Below are 17,911 nucleotides of genomic sequence, written 5' to 3'. Positions count from 1 at the left end.
GAAGTGAAGTGATTTGCTCAGGCTCACGCGGAGAAAAAGCGGCTGAAGCAGGCACTCGAAGGGCCTGTGTGTGTGTTGCGGGGCTCTGGTTGGGGGCAGAGGAAGGAAGTGACCTGTGGCCTGTAGTTCCAACGTTTGTTCAGCCCCTGGAACGGGCTCATTGCCTTCGCTTTGCCCCCTAGGGAGCCGGGGAACAAGGGGGTGAGATAACTCACCACACCCCCCGCATCTGCCCCTGCTCCCGAGACATGAGGGCTGGGGCCCCAGGCACTTAGCAGCTACTCACCCATCCATCTGACAAACCCTTTCCAAGTACCTCCTCTGGGCTGGACCCAGTGCTGGGCCCCAGCTGGGAACAAGGCCTGGTGCCCTGTCCCCACCCCCCGAGGAACTCCCAGGCAGGCGGTGGGGGCAGCTGCACCTTCAGGAAATTATGGCCAGGGCTGATAAGCCCCGTGACGAGGGAGAGGCACAGGAATCGCACTGACCACGACTTGGTGATCAGAGAAGGCTCCCTGGAGGAGGGGAGGTTCTCTCTGCTGAGACCCGCAGTTTGGGTCAGGCCTGGTGGTGGGAGAGAACATGAGCTGGGAGGAATGGGCTGGATGGGGGTGGGTGGTGTGGGCTCTGGGGCTGGGCAGACGAGGGTCCGACCCCCAGCTCTTCTTGGCTTCTTTCTCCATGGCCGGGGACAAATGATTTTGCCTCTCAGGGTCCCCGTTCCTCCATCTGTAACACGAGCCTGATGTGTTCCGTGAGGTGTCCAGAGCCTTCCTCTCAGCCAGTCCTCTCCCCTGGCTGGCTCGAGCCCCTGGAGGCCCAACCTCGCGTCCTCCGTCCTCGCCCCGATCACCCTGCTTTGACGTATCCCTGCCACTCCTCCAGAGCCCTCATGGCGATGGGCGGTCTGCAGTGGGGGCCATATCCTGGGCCCTACTTATTATCCCCAGCACTCACAATACTTGGCGAACAAGGGGCCTGTGATGAATATCTGTATAGGAATGAAGTGAGCATCTACAACCTACCAGGCACCGTGGTCGGTACCGGGGATGCCACAAGAACAAGTCCCCACAGAGAGCATTTCACAGGTTGACAAGTGCAGTGAAGGAAGTAAAGGGGTTCTGTGATGGTGACTCTGTATTTAGACACCTGGTCAGGGAGGGCCTTCCTGAGGAGGTGACCCTTGAGCTGAGACCTGAATCCGAGAGGAGCCCGATTTGTGAAAATGTGGGCAAACTGCCTTTCAGACAGAGGGAACAGCAGGCACAAAGGCCCCAAGGTGGGAGTGTGCTTGCTACATCGCAGGAACAGTGGAGGCCAGTGTGGCTGGATCGGAGTGAGAGGAACAGTAGATGAGATTGAGGAGGTAACAAGAACAAGGTCATGCAGCGTCTCATGGGCCACGGTGAGGACCAGCAAGATGGGGCCCACAGGAGAGTTGTGAGCAGAGGAGGGGGATGGGAAGTAGCTGGATTCTGGATGTGTCTGGGAGTAGCAATGGCGGGACTGATGGACAGCAACTCAGTTTCTTTTTTCTTTTCTTTTCTTTTTTTTTTTTGCGGTACGCGGGTCTCTCACTGTTGTGGCCTCTCCCGTTGCGGAGCACAGGCTCCGGACGCGCAGGCTCAGCGGCCATGGCTCACGGGCCCAGCCGCTCCGTGACATGTGGGATCTTCCCGGACCAGGGCACGAACCCGTGTCCCCTGCATCGGCAGGCGAACTGTCAACCTCTGCGCCACCGGGGGAGCCCAGCAACTCAGTTTTGATGCTGCTCATCTCGCAGGGGGTTCAGGGTGTCACCCTGTTTTCTGACGCCTCACGCTTTGTGGGGGCTCCCTGTGAGCGCCCCCTTTGCCCCCAGGCCAGCTGGTTCCAGAGCCCTTGCCCCAGCATCCACCATTCTGCCGCTGTGGGATGGACTGAGCCCTCCCTCCTCCAAGTCTCTTGTGCCTGGGGAAAGGGGGGCAGGGGAGGGAGGTGGGTGTGGCCCCCCTGCCCAGCCTTCCCCTCGGATGCCGTGGGTTCCAGACGCACCCAGGGCCCACGTTAAACACGGATCCCGGGCTGACTTCCAGAGGACCCAGGCCTGCTGGTTGTGCATCCTGTGTTGTGACCAGCCCCTCCGGGAGGTTCCCTTAGCCTTGGCTCCTCATTTGTCAAGTGGGGATAAAAACACCAGCCTCATGGGCTGTTGGGGGGGGTCATGGGAGGCGCCCACCACTGTTCTTCAGACAGGTGCCCCAGAGCAGGGTGGTCTCGAAGTATCACCATAGTCATGTCAAGGATTGCCCTCCACCCTGAAACAGTGACCTTCCTACTTCTTTGGTCCTGGCACCTCCGTTCTTCAATATGATGCTTTTTTCTTTGAAATTTGAATTTTCTGGAAATGGTGCTGGCCTGTGAATTCAGCAGTTCAAAGGGGTCCTGGATGGATAGCCCAGGCCCCAGTGCCTGGTACATAGTAGGTACTCACTAAAGGGTGGTGTGAGGGGGTCTGTTAGTACCATTTCTAGCCACAGCAAACTCCCCTGCCAGCTTGTGGATTTGGCTGTACTTTCTGGTCTCTGGATGTTAGCTCTTGCTGTACCCTTAGCCTCCAGTGCCTTTTCCTCCACCTTCTCCACTTTGGAGAGTGCTCAGCAAACATTTAAAGCCGCTAACTCTATGCCCTGCAGAGGACACACAAAAATGGAAAGGGAGCAGGGAGGCCGCCTTGGGCTCATGGTCTTGTTGTGGAAAAATAGCTGTGAAAGCTGAAAGCTTCCTCAGGAGGGGCTGTTCTCTTCTGAGCAGATCAGGTATTCCTTCTGTTCACTTCTGAGCAGATCAGGTATTCCTAAGACTGCATTCCTAAGGCCCTGTGCTCATCCCCACCTTGTGCCGTGTCCCCATCCCCACCTTGTGCCGTGTCCCCAGGGACCTTTCCATACCCTGCACACACTGTATTGCCAAATTCTCACGGAAGGTAGGGGCACTATTACCCCACCTTACAAAAGTGGAGACTGAGGCTAGGAGAGGTGAGTCACTTGTCCATGGAAGATGAGGCAGAGCTGGGACTCAAAGCCAGGACTGTCTAATTCCCAAAAACCAGGATGGCAATGTTGCTTGCGGTGGTTGTGCAGACCCCAGAGAGGCTTCTGAGCAGGACACAGGGTGGCCAAAGTCTGGGGAACACATGGGTTCAGGTTTCTCTGCTTCAGGTCTTCTCAGAGCCTTTAATGTACTACTGTGCACGTGATTCTCCATGCACAAGAGGCTGCCTTCTCTTGGGGAATCCCTCTTTGCACTGGCTGCCAGGAAGCTCAGAATCAAATTGGTGGCAAGTGAAACTCTGGTCTGTGTTCTAGCAGTTGTCTCCCTTCCCACTCTGAGTAACCCTATAACCCGACTAAAATTTTTGGAACAAGACAGGGTATTTTCTTTTTTTTTTTTTTAAGGTTGTTTTGATACAATCAGTAAGACATGATTAAGCCTTTCCCATAATGTTTCTTCGTCCATTTGTTCATTCATCCATACAGGCAGTATCGATTCTGGGCTGTGGCCTGGGGTTGGGGGACTCAGTTATCCATGACTAGGATCTAGAATTTCTTCTGGGCCTTTAAGTTTTCAGGCCCCCATCAAAGACTGCACTCTCATCCTCCTCCTCCTGGAGTCTGCTTACTGTTCCCACGCTACCAAAGAGAAAACTGAGGCTGCCAGTTAGTGCCACGCCCAAGATCCCAAAGGTAGTAAGTGGTGGAGCTAGGGCTCGTCTAACCTTGCCTCCAGGCCACGGGGATGCTACCTTGAGGGCATGAGGGCCGTGGCAGAGGAGTGTGGCTTGGACCTAGACCTTCGGGCTTTATACTATGTCCTACTTCCTGTCCCATTGCTGCTCTTTATAGGACAGGAATGAGGGTCCCAAAACCCTGGGAGAGGCAAGACTTCTAAGGGGCTGGTGTGGCCTGGGGGATTCCAGATGGTGGTGGGAGGCCTCCCCTCAAGGCTTTCCCTTGAAGGATAAAGGCCCCTACAGTGGATGCAATAAGGCCATTGTAAGGGCTCGGCCTGCCATACCACGGGACCCTCCGTGCCAGGCCCTTTACTGCTTGGGTGTGAATTGGATGTTGTCTTCCCCTCCAGCCTCCCACGGAGGCAGCGGGTAAGAGCAGGGTCGGGCCCAACTAGCTGGCCTGCTTCTGCCCAAGTATTTAATGTGAGCGTCAGCTGCCCACCTCCACAGCTCCACCTTAGAATAAGCCGACGGACTCCCACAGCCTCAAGGTCCCGTGGGGACTGCCTCACTGCGTGCCAACCTCACTGTGCCTTTGTGCTTCCCCACCTCAGGGCCTTTGCCAGGGTCATCCTGGCACCTACCTGGGAAGCTCACTCACTGCCTTCCCACCCGCCTGTCCTGGCCCTTACCGTCCCCTGCCTGTTGGGTGTCTGTCTCCCTTCTCTGGGAGCTCTCACAGCTCTGTGATCCTGTGTGTATTTTGTTCCTGCTGGGGCACCGGCACCTCTGCCAGGGTCTTGTGGGTATGAATGGCCATGAGTACACGGCAGAGCGGGGTACAGCCCAGTACCCTGGAAGACTCTGGATGGGCCATCCCCGCCCCTGAGCACACAGGGAGTGGCAGCAGGTTTAGGGAAGGCAGGGCCTCCAGAGAAAGGCCAGGTCTGGTCCCAGTCATCCTCTCATCCCCTCCAGGCAGATTTGAGGCCCAAAAGGCCGCCCGCCCCCGGCCCCCTGCCATGGGAGAAAGGAGTCCTTGGACAGTGGGAGCTTAGGAGGACCGGATGAACCCGTGGGCTAGGCAGAGCTGACCAAAACACCCTCCAAAAGCACGAGAACAAACCTAGGGCCAGAATTTTGCTCTGTCTTAATGTAGAAGCACATGGAACTTCCTGCCATGTCCACTGAACAGACTAATTGTCCTTTCAGGGATCACCCTACCCACCCTCTGGCACCTTCATGTCCTTGATCTCTTCAAACCCAGAAGCACCTGAGTAGTTCACTGTGTGTTATATGCATAGTCACAGTGATATATACATTTTATTTTAGTATCAATTACATTCCATTACTCTCCCCTTTTATCCTACTTAGGGTATGTACGTAGGGAGGGAGGTTATAACTTCGTTGCAGGTAGAAAGGGAGCACATTACAAACAGGGTCTGTAAGGTTGAGAGAAAGCAGGTGTGTGCTCAGGGGAAGCTGTAGTCCTGTACGTGACACAGGAGCACTGTAATGCTGCCGTACTGCAGTCCTGTGACACGGGAGCACTGTAATGCAGCAGTCAACCCAAGCAGGCTTTTCCCATCTTGGCTGGCCCCAGCCTGGAAATTTAACAACAGCTGTTTATCAGGTATTTCTTTCACTTGCAATATAGTTCACCCATCACCATACCAACCCTGTGAAAAGAGAGGGACTATTAAATATTTCCACCATACATACATATGACAAAACTAAGGCATGGAGGGCTGAGTTGCTTGTCCAAGGTTATACAAGAAGGGTAGGGTCAAGACTGAACCCTAGTGCCTAGAGGAATAAGAAAAATTAAAAAGCCTGGATAAAGTTAGCTCTAGAAATGCAAGCCCTACTGTGAGGACAGTGTCAGAGCCGGTCTACAGCTTTGTCTTTACGCTTCCTAGCAGCCAGAGCAAACAAAGACAGAGCAAACAAAGAAATGGATTACCACTGGAGGCACAGTGGCCATTGGAGCTAAGAACGAGAGCTCCCCAGGAGGGATGATGCAGGATGTGGCGGGTGACAGTCTACTACCGCCTGTACTGCAAACACTGGGATGGTCTGGTCATTTTGATCACCCAAGCACAGTGTGACTCTGAGGTGGGTCCAGAGAGCAGCTGCTGGCCTGGCTTGCTCTGCGTGGCAGGTGGAATAGAGGGTGTGTGATAGGAGGGGAACCTGAAGCCCCAAGTGTTCCTGCGGCTGCGGTTCGGGCTCGGCTCTCTCCAGCAGAGCTCTGTTCCATCACATTGTTCAGTCAGAAAGGCACCCACTGGTCCATCCACACAGTGACCAGCGCTCACAAGTCCTGCTCTGGACTGTCCAGCTAGGGCTGTGGCCATAGGTGGGGATGTCTGTCCCTGTGCTCTCAATTGCCCCTCCAATCTGGGCAGAGCCCCTCGCATCTCCCCCACCAGGCAGCATGGTAGGTAGATGCACTGGCTCTGGTCCTTGGCAGGCTGGGGTTCAGCCCCCGGCTCAGCCTCTGGGGTTGTGTGAGCCTGGGCCACCATGAAGACACCAAAGAACCCGTATCACGCTCAGCCAGCAGGCAGAGGGGAGCCAGGACGTCTGTGCGGCCAGGGTTGGCTGTGGGGGGAGGAGGGGAATGCTCTCTTCACTGCCTGTCAGGTCAGCAGTTCCTCAGCTGCTGGGGGTGAAGCTGGCATGGAGGGCCCCACTTCCAGAGTGAAACCAGGCTCTGCCAGTAATCTGGGCACTCACACTGGGGGCAGGGCCCAGGACCCAGAGCAGAACTGAAAGGGAGATGAGGCCTGTTACCCTCTCGGCCTGGCCCGCTTCCTCCCAGTGATGCTGAGGGCCTAGAGACAGTGGGGAGGCTGGGGGTCCAGGCAGGGCCGACTGCAAAAGCAAGAGAAGGAAGGAGTCCTCTGCACCTAACCCGTTTTGCAGACGGGAAATAGAGACAGAGGGGCTGGCTGACAGTGAAAGCTGCTGGGAGAGCAGAGGCCCTGCTTCCCATACGCTCCAGCGTGTCCAGTGCTTGTGTAGGTGCCAGGCGAGGCTCCCAGGCTGAGGAACTTGGTCGTGGGGGACATATAAGAACTTGAAGGGTGAAGATGCCCTGGCTAGTGCTGGTCACTTAGGGCTGGGATTTACTAGCTGTGCAACCTCTCTGAGCTTGTTCCCAGAGCTGTTCTCCCCAGACTGCTGTGTCCAACAACCAGGGCAGGACTGGCAGCTCCAAGACCTTCTGGGAGTGGGCCTGGACCAGGAAGAGCCCCAGTTTGACCAACCCTCTCCTGCCAGGCTGCCCAGTCCTGGGGTCACCATCCTTCTATCAGAACCCTGGCACCTGTGTGTCTGGAGCATGCTTAAGCGTATGGCTTTAAGGACTGACTCTTGCACCACCTTTTGAAAAGTCAGCCCCTCATGGAGGTCAGGTCTGCCAAAGCCACTGTGCCTGGAACTCACCTTTGTTCCTGCCTCTTGTTTCCTCCTCCCCAGCCGGCACTGCCTTGGTGAGAGCTGTGGTATCTCCAGGTGCGCCTTGCTGTCTGTCTCCTGGCTCTTAGGAAAAGCTGCTGGAGGGAGGAGGGCCCAGTTGGGTCTCCTCTGTCCATTTCCCACATCTTGCTCCTTCCCCCACACTCTTATCTTCTTTTGGCCTCTGCTGGAAGCAGCCATCGATCATCTCATGACCCCAGAGAAACAATCTTACCAGTCTTATCACAGGAGGAAGTGGAGGAGATGGGGGCAGTGAAGGGGTGATCTCCTTTCTGAGAAAACGATGAGAGCTCCTGGGCCCCGGGAACAAGCATCTGCAGGGTCAGCCAGGTTCAGTCAGGACCCTTTTGCTGGCAAAAGGGTAGGGGGTCATCTCCCACCCACTCTGAGCCCCACGTGTGTTGAATGTCATGGGAGACTGCTGGGCCCCAGGTTTTGTGTGGGCTTCTGGCTGGCTGTAATTGAGGCCAGCCATGCCAGGCTTTGCCCCTTTGGGCACACTGGCAAAAGAGCCCCAAGAGCCCATAGCTAAGCTACTCTGCCAACCCCCTCCTTGCCCTAAGACTTGAAGGCAGGACAGATTAGCTAGGTGTGGGGCAAATGACTTTACTTCCAAGATTTGAGGTTCTTCTTTTTAAGATGTGGTCATAGTATCTGCTTCCTAAGGCTGTGGAGGAGCGGAGCTAAAGGTATGATAAAGTCCTGGGCCCCCAGGCAGAGTCAGCCAGCACCATTAGAGGGAACTTGGGTTGGATACCCTCACGTCCACTCTCTGGGTTTACTGCGATGGGGCGGCCAGCAGCCACTGTGACTGGCAAGGGTAGGGGGTTGGGGGGTTTGGGAAGAGAAACGGGTCAGCCAACAGACATGTCAGAGCTGGAATGTCGTGTGTGTGTGTGTGTGTGTGTGTGTGTGTGTGTGTGTGTGTGTGTGTGTGTGTGTGTGTGTGTGTGTGTGTGTGTGTGTGTGTGTGTGTGTGTGTGTGTGTGTGTGTGTGTGTGTGTGTGTGTGTGTGTGTGTGTGTGTGTGTGTGTGTGTGTGTGTGTGTGTGTGTGTGTGTGTGTGTGTGTGTCGGGGGAGACGGTGCTGTGGCTACAGGCAGAGGGCCCTCTGCAGGCTCCTGCAAGGCAGAATGCTAGGACAAACTCCAGGCTTGGGGTGCCTGCTCAGCAGCACCACGAGCATGCACTCAGCAAGCTAGCCCCTGGGGAGGCCTGGGTGGGTGAAGGGCCATCAGAGACAGGCCTTGAATGTCTGCCTTGGTCTCCTAGAGTTCAAAGCCCAAGCTACAAGCAGCCTGCTCCAGCATCCAGGAGATTCGGCGATGCACACGTCTCGAGATGCCTGACAACCTCTACACCTTTGTGCTGAAGGTGAGTGACAGCTTTCCACACCTGGGAGGAATAGACACAGACCTCAGGGATCCCACCCAGCTCTCCCCTCCCTCCCTGCCAGGTGAAGGATCGGACAGACATCATCTTTGAGGTGGGAGATGAGCAGCAGCTGAACTCATGGATGGCCGAGCTCCGGGAGTGCGCAGGCCAAGGGTGAGACCCTAGGGCCCCACTCCTGGCACAGCTTTTACTGCTCCTCCTGACCTACCCAGATTCTTAACCCCAACCCTTCTCCAGCAGACTCAACACAGACCCAGAGACGCATATTCCCTCAGCCTTAGAGCCCGGCACATCTAACTCTCCAAGGGGAAGCACAGATTCCTTGAACCAAGGTGAGGGGTCAGGGCCTTTGTCCTCTGGTGTGTCGGAACTCAGCCCAGGACATAAGGCACACACAAAGGATCACCGTCACCTGTCTCCTTCTCTATCAGGTGCTTCTCCTGGGGGGTTGCTGGATCCAGCCTGCCAGAAAACAGATCACTTCCTGTCCTGCTACCCCTGGTTCCATGGCCCCATCTCCCGAGTGAAGGCAGCTCAGCTGGTTCAGCTGCAGGGTCCTGACGCTCATGGAGTGTTCCTGGTACGGCAGAGTGAGACTCGGCGTGGGGAGTACGTGCTCACGTTCAACTTCCAGGGCATAGCCAAGGTATGGGGCGAGGCAGGTGGGCTGCACCCTGGCCAGGTTCAAGGCCCTTAGGGGCCAATGCCTGAGCCTACCGTCCTCCTCTCCTGCAGCACCTGCGCCTGTCACTGACTGAGCGGGGCCAGTGTCGCGTGCAACACCTCCACTTCCCCTCGGTTGTGGACATGCTCCACCACTTCCAGCGCTCACCCATCCCACTCGAGTGCGGGGCTGCCTGTGACGTCCGGCTGTCCAGCTATGTGGTAGTCGTCTCCCAGCCGCCAGGTGTGACCCTAATGCCCCTTGATAAAGGGGGTGGTGGCACTGGGAACCGAGACCTCGTGTTGTGTCCTTCCAACACTTGCCTCCACCCCGTTAAGACTGACAGTGTGGTCTCTCTCTTGGTCACTTGTCCCCCAGGTTCCTCCAACACTGTCCTGTTCCCTTTCTCCCTCTCTCGCTGGGATTCAGAGCTGGGCCTTCCCCACCTTAGCGCTTCTGGCTGTCCACGGGGGCTCGGCCCAGAGGGTCTCCCAGGCCGGTCCTCTCCCCCAGAGCAGATCTTCCACCTGGTGCCTTCGCCTGAGGAACTGGCCAACAGCCTGCGGCACCTGGAGCCCGAGCCCACCAGTCGAGCCCGGGACTCGGACTATGAAATGGACTCCTCCTCCCGGAGCCACCTGCGGGCCATAGACAATCAGTACACGCCTCTCTGACAGGCCTCCCAGAGGCCCCTGAGAAGCACAAGCAAGTAGAGATGTGAACTTCTGAATGTAACTTTCTTTCCTTCCTTCCAGAGAGAGATCTAAGGGACACTGTTAACTGTTCATTCCAGTTTGGATGTGACCCTTCAATTAGGCCTGTTAAAGGGCCTCCTAGAAGTTCCATTCTCACCTGGCTTTCTCCTTATTGTTTACAGATGTAGTTCTTGTTCGTGGATGTTGCCAGCTCCTGCCCTGGGTCCCTAGGACCAGGCCCCATCACTCTTAGAGGGGGCAGTGGGGTGAGGGCTGGAGTTGGCAGTGGAAACTTGTTCTCTTTTTCACTGACACTGTCCCAGCTGGCAGACTTTCTACTTGGGGAGGAGGGCCCATCAGGAAGCCCAAAACACTAACAAGCCCTGGATTCTCCTGTGGTTTTTCCCGTTATAGCTTCAGTCCACGTGGCGGGTCTGCTGTACCCAAGCCACAGGTGACCACACCTATCCTGCTTCGACTCTCAACTTTAGGACAAAGTTCTGGCAGATGGACAAGCTAAAGGTCAAAAATGATTTTAAACATTTTTACCTCAGATTAATTTTTCAAAGGATTCAGGTTTCAAAATTAAACCACTGCTTATTTCATTGCACTGTTTGAACTAATACCCATGCGATTTTTGTAGTCAGAGACAGCTATGCAAATCCTACTTGACCGGTTCCTGGTTCGAGCCAACATGCCTGGCTTCCTTGTCTATTGCATCCTCAGGACAGTCACCTGTTGCTGAGGAGCCACTGTCCTTCCTAAATGTAGAGAAGTGAAGTGTGTCACCCTTTCAGGGAAATTCAGGCAATTACTGAAATAGGAGGGTGGCAAGGAACAATTCCACCCTGGTGCCTTATGAATAAAAAACTGGATTCTGGTTTACAGCAGCTTTATGGTGAGAGTTAAACTGAGGGGTAAGGGAGGGGCAAGGAAAAAGGAATAAAGGGCTGCTGGGCCCTTTCTAGTAAATCCTTCACCAACAGGGCTGGCTCAGAGCCTCCTAGTGTCTAAAGGCTTATTAAATTATCCCACAAGGTTTTAGGCTCATTCTTGAGCCAAAATGGAAGCTAGGAATCTGGTGCCACAGCTAATGAGAAACTCCTTTAATAGCCCACAATCAGTGTTCTGTTCCAGCAGTAACCACTGCTTCATCTGATGAAGCATGTGTGCATGTATACATAGGCACACATAACCTCTACCATGCAGGGAGGTCCTGCAGTCAAATCTCCATCTATACTTGCCTTTCACAAGTGATACAATTCATGGGGGCTGGCTCCTCCCAGAACTTTCATGCAGAGGCTCAGAAACAAGGGAGGCAGTGACCGAGTGGAGTCAGCTGCTTGTGGGTGTGAGCAGAGCCGTTCAGTATAGCCACTGGGCTCCTTGAAGTGGCTTCTAGGAAACTGGGAGTTCAGCGCAGCTTAACATTTATACATACATCAGTCAAAAGCTAAAATTAAACCTTGGCCTAAACTAACTACTTGCCTGCCTTATCTGGGGTGAGGCGTGTGTCTGTTCCCTCCAGCCATTCTCCACTCCAAGAGGTCAGAGGTCAGACTTTGGGAGAAGCAGGGAGGTCAGGAGCCACCTCTCTTCCACTTTTAAAACCAACACTCCTGGGACTTCCCTGGTGGTCCAGTGGTAGGGCTCTGTGCTTCCCCTGTAGGGGGCGTGGGTTCCACCCCTGGTCAGGGAACTGAGATCCTGCAAGCTGTGTGGTGTGCCCCTCCCCCCACCTTATATATACAGATAAAACCAACAGTCCTGGGTGTTTCCACAGACGGTAAAGCATAACCAACCCTGATCTAGAGTTGTCTATTTCTAAGGGCCACATTTTCTACACATCAAGCAGGTCTGATTAATGAATGCTAAGCAAAGTGTAGACCAGGAGTAAGCACTGTTTTGGATTTCTCTTTTACAAGAGAAAGCTCATCATAGAAAGTAAATGCTGACAAGTCACTGGTACAGATTTTCCCCTGTCTGCACAGGAAAGGGGCCAAGCAGACAATGAACCAGACAAGTAAGTTCCCTCCCTCCAACCAGAAGGGTAAACAGACATCTGGGATATGATATCCACAAGCCAGGGGCACTCACTTCTTAACAGCCGCTCAACATACAGTTCTCAGGTAGTGCCAAGAGGCAAGCCAGGCACAGCAAGTCAGCAGCTCTGACCGACTGGCTACAAAGTACAAGCTCAGAATCTGTGACACAGTCATCCACTTCCAGACTGCATCAGTGTAAAATGTTCAAGAAAAACATTTATTTACTAAATGTGTCTGAGTTACCAGGAGAGCTCAAATACATTCCGACAAAAAGGCCCCTCATGGCCTGGGAAGAAGCGACACTAAGTCAATGCCTTTTCTTTCTGCTAGAGCAGGTTGAGCTGGAGGAACGGGGGCAGTGGGTCCCTGGGCTTGATGCTGTCACAGGCAGTGAGGCAGCAACCCTGACGGCTGCAGCCAGCCCACCGCAGTCATAGCACATTCCACCACCCTCTTTCCAGCCTCAATGTGACCACTGCTGGCGGCAAGAGGCCAAGCCAGCAGCCTCTACTGAGAGCCACACTCTTGAGTGCCAGTTGGACAGTAAGCATCACAAGCCCTCCAGTTATCTCTAATTACAGACAACAAGGATAGCTTAACTGCTCCCAGCATCATCACCTCCTTCGCCTGACTTCAATGAACTTTTACAAACTAACAGTCACCAGCACCAAAGAATTAAGTCAACTAACCTGCCTTGAATTTTAGACCAGCAATCCATATGGCTTTATCTGGTATAAATCTTCTGCCTTTGATCATTTCTGGACCGTGTAGGAGAAAGGAATAGCAATCATTAAAATCTTAAACCAGAGAACACTATTTTTACATAACAGTTTCTTAACTTAAAATCAAGGCCTTGAACCCTTCCCTAAGGGTTGCCTTAGATTCCTTTATGCTATTATTCAGGGCTAAGTCTGTTATCACAAATGTCATGTGAACGCTAACATCTCCCACAGGCTAGAGGAACTTGATAGTTTATTATCCACTGACTCTTAACAAGGACACATCTGACATCCAGTGTTTAGCGGAATAAGCAGCACGTTGTAATGACAACACAGAAAATGAATTCATCTTGTATCATTATAGGCAGAAGGTATTTGGCAAATTTGTATGCATTGTTTATGTACTGTATAAGTAACTTATTCTTGAAGAATGCAAATTTTGCTAAAATGTACAAATTGCTACATGTGAATTAAAACAAAGTTTTCAGAATCTTGATTTGGTACCACAGTATTTAAAGGCTCTATCTATCTATTATGACTGTAGTCTCTGCAAAATACTTGCTTTTCCTGTTTGTCCTGCTCCCACAAACTGAAGACATTAACGAATGCTTAGGGGTCTACAGGAGTATGCTATTTTGTACATCGCTGCACCTTTTCAGCCCTCTGGATTTCTTTATTACAGATGTGTGTGTGTCTCCTGCCCCCTACTGGTAAAACAGACAGATGCCTGAATCAGGACAACTTCTGACTAACTCATTTGGGTTCAGGAGATATTAAAAAGGAAGCTTACAGAATCAGCGTCAGGGTGAGGATGTGGACTTTCGGCACTGCCCAACTCTGGCCAGCCTTCCTCCTTCTGAAGCAGACCTCTAGCCACCAAAGAGAACATCTCTCAGTCTTGTCTTTTTCTAGAGATACCTTGAACCAGAACTAAAGGTGAAGAAGAAAAGTCATTTGACAGCTAACCTTCGAGGTATTAAGACAGCAGAGTCAGCCCTCCTGCCCTGATATTCAGTATCCTACAATGGAAATAGCTCATACAAACACACATTAACTTGATATCAGTTTTTAAAACTTTTTTTATTTTTTGATTTTTTTAAAGTTTTTATTTTATATTATCTACAAAGTAAAAGTTTTTCCCTTAACTTAAAACTTGAACCACTGTAGACAGTGATTACTTCATCAAACTTGATTTATAAATAATAATCCGTCAGTTTGACGGTAAGAATTTACTGAACCTTTGTCAAGTTTAGTAAAAGGGCGTTCCAAGTCTTGATTTTTTTTTTTTTTTAAAGCAGTAATAGCAGCAAGAATCACTCTTGTTACTTCTTTTGCTAGCTGATGTGTTCATGACTTTCAAGGGTCATTAAAAAATAAATAACTTCCAGTTTCAGCAAGCAGAGCTGGGGTACTTGCGGGACTTGGAAACAGCGTATGGAATTATGGAACAGCCCACAAGTTCCTAAATGCCTCTACTCGGTCCAAATATCTTCCACTGCAAGTGAACTGTTAGCATTCCTATTGGATGTTACAAGAAATCAACATATATTTTTTAAAAACAAAATAAATGAAATTCTAGTTTTCTGTGCTTCCAGTTGGTAGAAGCAGTAGAAGGGAGGAGGGAATTTGGCCTTTCGGTTCCTCCAGGGCAGCCTTACAACTGCTGTTGGTGGTGGGCTTGTACTGTAAAAAAGAAAAGTGAATATTTAAACAGAAAACTGGCAACACCGCACATTAGCCTAGTGTCTCTGCAGCACATGTCTGTAAAGCTATCCTTGTGCTACCTGAACAAGACTCAAAATTTAATTCACTCTTTACCCTTCCCACCCCCCCGCATCTGTACCAAAAGGGGGAGAAGGTAGGTGGGTGGGTAGAAACAAACCAGTCAGACATAAAACCATTTCAGATAAAACTCCCAGAAGAGTTGTTGCTCATGGGGTACAAAAAAGGCCTTAACATATCCCCTCCCCAAATAATAGCCAAGCACCAATATTGCTTTCAGAATAACAGGTTAGACTGTGAAATATCGCCATGGCCACCATCAAGTATTAGAGCACAATCACGGGGCATTCTCTACCTGTCAGGGCATAGACTGGAGCTAATACTATACTCGAAACCAATCCATACACAGCACTTATCTCATCAGTGGTAGTCTCCAGAGCTACAATCAAACTCTGCCATGGTAGTAACCCCCCACATGTCAGACTGTTGGGACTCAGGAAGGAAAACACTGCCCTGTCCAACCTATCATAACAAGGAAGGCCAACTGAGTCCTAAGCATGCATCAGCTACACAGAATGCTGCTGCTGCTTCTCATCAAGCCAAATCCTGTATACCATCAGAACACACACACACTAGGCTCCCGGAAGCCTCAGGCCCTGACACTGAGCTGATCATCACAGTCCCTACTGTGTACACTCTGACGGGTCTTGCTAGTTCTCAGATGCGGGGCTTGAAGCGCTGGCCCGGCCTGCCATTCGACCTGTGCGAGCAGAATGCTTTGGGGTGCCCGGCGGCCCCTGCACACACACGCCTCACCTGAAGGGTGCGTCATATAGGGGAAATGCGCTGTTGTCGAGACTGGAATGGGCTGTAGTGCACTTTGAGCGAGGGCGGCCTGGGGACCGCCGGGTGGCTGTGTCGTCATTAGCATCATTGGCGCATGGGCAGTTGGATGAGAAGGAACCATTCCTGACTGTACATGAGCCTGAAACAGAGAGCTCTTTTACGCATACAGGCAACATCTCCAGCTTAAACAACATGTCAACTGTGTCCCTTTCACTGGGTTGGGGCTCTCAGGAAAGGGCAACAGTGGGCCCTCAGGGCCCTTTCTTTCCTCTGGGGACATTCCCTAGTGGATCCATCAGTTGACCTATAGACATGCTTCACCCTCTGGCAGATCCTGCAAGGCTGAGGGAGCAGGCACCCAGCGAGCCTGGGTAAAAGTCAGGGCTGCAGTGTCCTAGCCTTCAACATTTCTGAGGACTGGATTCTATGTATGGGGCAAGGTCTTGACAAAGATCCCTGATCCAAGCGCAGCTTTCTCAAATTAATAGGAGGCTACCTGCAATGATGCTTTAGACTCTGGCTTCCATGTGGGGCCTGAATTAGTTTTACAGATAACATCTCTTTCAAGTAAGAAAGCAGATTATTACATTATAAGCAGGGACTGTTAACTTTGTTCTAGGTTCTCTTTGCCTTTCCCCCTCTGCTTCTTGCCTGCTCACCAGCACACCTCAGTGAACAATGAGTCAAGGCAGTAAGAAAAGCCTCTCAGGCCCCTTTGCTCTGCTGAAAGATCCGCTGATAGAGCAGCAGCAGCAGGAGTTGCAGTGAATGGCTCCAGTGAGGTGGGAAGGGGTAATCTAAAATTATCTGGTCCAGGCCAGTGTCTCTCTGTACCAGGTGATAATGAGTTCAACCTGGTCTCACTGTCAAGTTGGAAAGGTTTTAGTCAGCCCAAATAGCTGGATCGCAGCTCTGCAGGGAATTGGCAGAGCCAGGAAGAGCTCTCGTTTCCTGCCTCCCATGCTGTGCACTGTTCTAGACCAGGATAAGCCTTGAATGAACTGCTGTTTTGATTCTTACATATTCAAAGGGACCCAGGGCATATCTGGGCTTCCCTGCAAATATTAACCTTGTTGCTCTTTCAGCACAAAAGCACAAAAGTGAGGTTTTAGGAACCCCAACTTACATGTAAATTCACATACCTACTTAGCCACCAGCCTCTACTAGACATCTACAGGCCCCCTGGTCTCATGAAGCTCCTGGTTCAGCCAAACCATGCTGCCCCACACCTGACCAAACCGGCTCCCCTCCCCACCATCAAAAGCAAATCATCCACTGCAGTGCGCCACACTACAGAACCTACACGTTTGCTGGGGAGAATGCCCGAACTTCCCAGAGCTGTGGAACGCTAGTTACAAGGTCGCCTCTGAGAGTTAGCTCCAACTGAGCACCATCTCCAGCCCCACCACGCCAGAGCCTCAGTGGTGCGCTGCTTGACATGAAACAGAGTTCAGTGAGGCAGGCTAACAGACCCAGAAGAGTTCTGTTATGAAAGCAGCAAAAAGAGACAACAAATACAGCCAATTCACCCTTAACAGCTCTAGGGAGGGCCTAAAAGGACAGTGTTGGAGCCCAACTTCGGTGCAGCTCCTTCTCATTAAGACAATCCAAATTGGCCCTGGATTGCATTGGACTTTTGTCAGTAGCTGATGCAGAAAGCAACCACACCTTTCAACCCTTAGAAGCTTTTGCTAGAGGTGACTCCAAAGGGCTTCCAGGGCTGCTCTTTAAGAAAAATGGGAACACCTGGGTGCTTCCAGCTTCAAGTTACACTGCACGAATGTACAAGGCCAAGCCCTTTCAAGAAGTACAACATATGGTCAAAGCGGATGTAGGAACAGCCAGGGAAAACAAGTACAGATATTTCTTAGGAACTCATGTGACTAACATTCAAGTGGTCAGGCCCAGTGTAGTCACCTCAGAGTTAAGAATTTGTGAAATCCCATCCTCCTTGCTAGACTCGTGTGTATATGTGTGTGTGTGTGTGTGTGTGTGTGTGTGTGTGTCTGTGTTGGGGGGGAATATATGTATGTATACGTATATATAGCAATGAAGCTATATAAACATAGCAAAGCAGATACAGCAAGGAAAGAATTAGGTTGCATTCCAGAGTCAAAGATATTTTTAAGGTCTCAGCTGGGAAACGTTAAAAGACTGACCAATCAGCAACTGCACTGATCCCATTACAAAACCACACAAACATTCATTTAGGGCCAGATCACATGTATTTGAGTGGAAAAAAGGAGACAAGCAAATGGCATTACACACAGGGGTTCCTGGCTCGAAGAAGAGCAGCTGGCTCTTTGCTGCTTATCTGACAACCTTCATTTCCTACTTGGTCTTCACAGAAAGTTGGCTAAAGCGGGTTTACCTGAGGTACATGGGCCATGTGGGGTGGATTGGTATAAGCCGGCTGAACATGAGAAGGATGAATCGTAAAGACGGTCTGTTGTGCTGTTGGAAAACTATTCTGTGGCGACTGTGTATTGGAGGCAGGTGTCATGGAAGGTGGGGTTGGTGCAAGCCCCGCATGGTAAATGGCTGACTGCTGCTGCGGACTGGCCAGGTGGAGAGCCTGGGCGGCCTGATGCTGATGGTGCTGCAAAGTAACAGGAAAGAATTGAGAAAATT

At 51.8% G+C, this 17,911-nt stretch overlaps 2 protein-coding genes across 9 annotated transcripts in view; one reads left to right on the top strand and one right to left on the bottom strand.

Moving 5' to 3' along the window:
- SH2B3 (SH2B adaptor protein 3) overlaps positions 1–10,235 on the top strand; it is a 36,425-nt gene extending 26,190 nt beyond the window's left edge. Inside the window, exons 3-8 of the mRNA XM_082852604.1 lie at positions 8,467–8,568; positions 8,651–8,742; positions 8,827–8,921; positions 9,021–9,235; positions 9,325–9,496; positions 9,632–10,235. Coding sequence (XP_082708730.1) covers positions 8,467–8,568; positions 8,651–8,742; positions 8,827–8,921; positions 9,021–9,235; positions 9,325–9,496; positions 9,632–9,927 — 972 coding nt within the window. The 3' untranslated portion in view covers positions 9,928–10,235. The remainder of the gene's footprint in view (positions 1–8,466; positions 8,569–8,650; positions 8,743–8,826; positions 8,922–9,020; positions 9,236–9,324; positions 9,497–9,631) is intronic.
- The window catches only part of ATXN2 (ataxin 2), a 126,931-nt gene continuing 114,107 nt past the window's right edge, over positions 5,088–17,911 (bottom strand). For 2 of the 8 annotated variants that reach the window (XR_014326677.1, XR_014326678.1), the window contains 6 exons: positions 17,652–17,879; positions 15,251–15,419; positions 13,503–14,395; positions 12,683–12,751; positions 7,163–7,509; positions 5,089–5,316 (listed from right to left, as the gene is read on the bottom strand). Coding sequence is in view for 3 of the 8 variants with exons in the window: in XM_082852597.1 (XP_082708723.1) it covers positions 15,084–15,419; positions 17,652–17,879 (564 nt within the window). In the remaining 5 variants the exon portion in view is untranslated. Of the gene's footprint in view, positions 5,317–7,162; positions 7,510–12,682; positions 12,752–13,422; positions 15,420–17,651; positions 17,880–17,911 lie in introns of those variants that run through there. The other 6 variants (XM_082852597.1, XM_082852598.1, XR_014326674.1 and 3 more) reach the window with 5 other exon arrangements.

This window comes from Leucopleurus acutus, assembly GCF_964270905.1.
Source record: "Leucopleurus acutus genome assembly, chromosome: 13".
Taxonomy (NCBI): Eukaryota; Metazoa; Chordata; class Mammalia; order Artiodactyla; family Delphinidae; genus Leucopleurus; species Leucopleurus acutus.
Note: the sequence above shows the minus strand (reverse complement) of the source record. Positions and strands in the feature narration are given on the sequence as shown.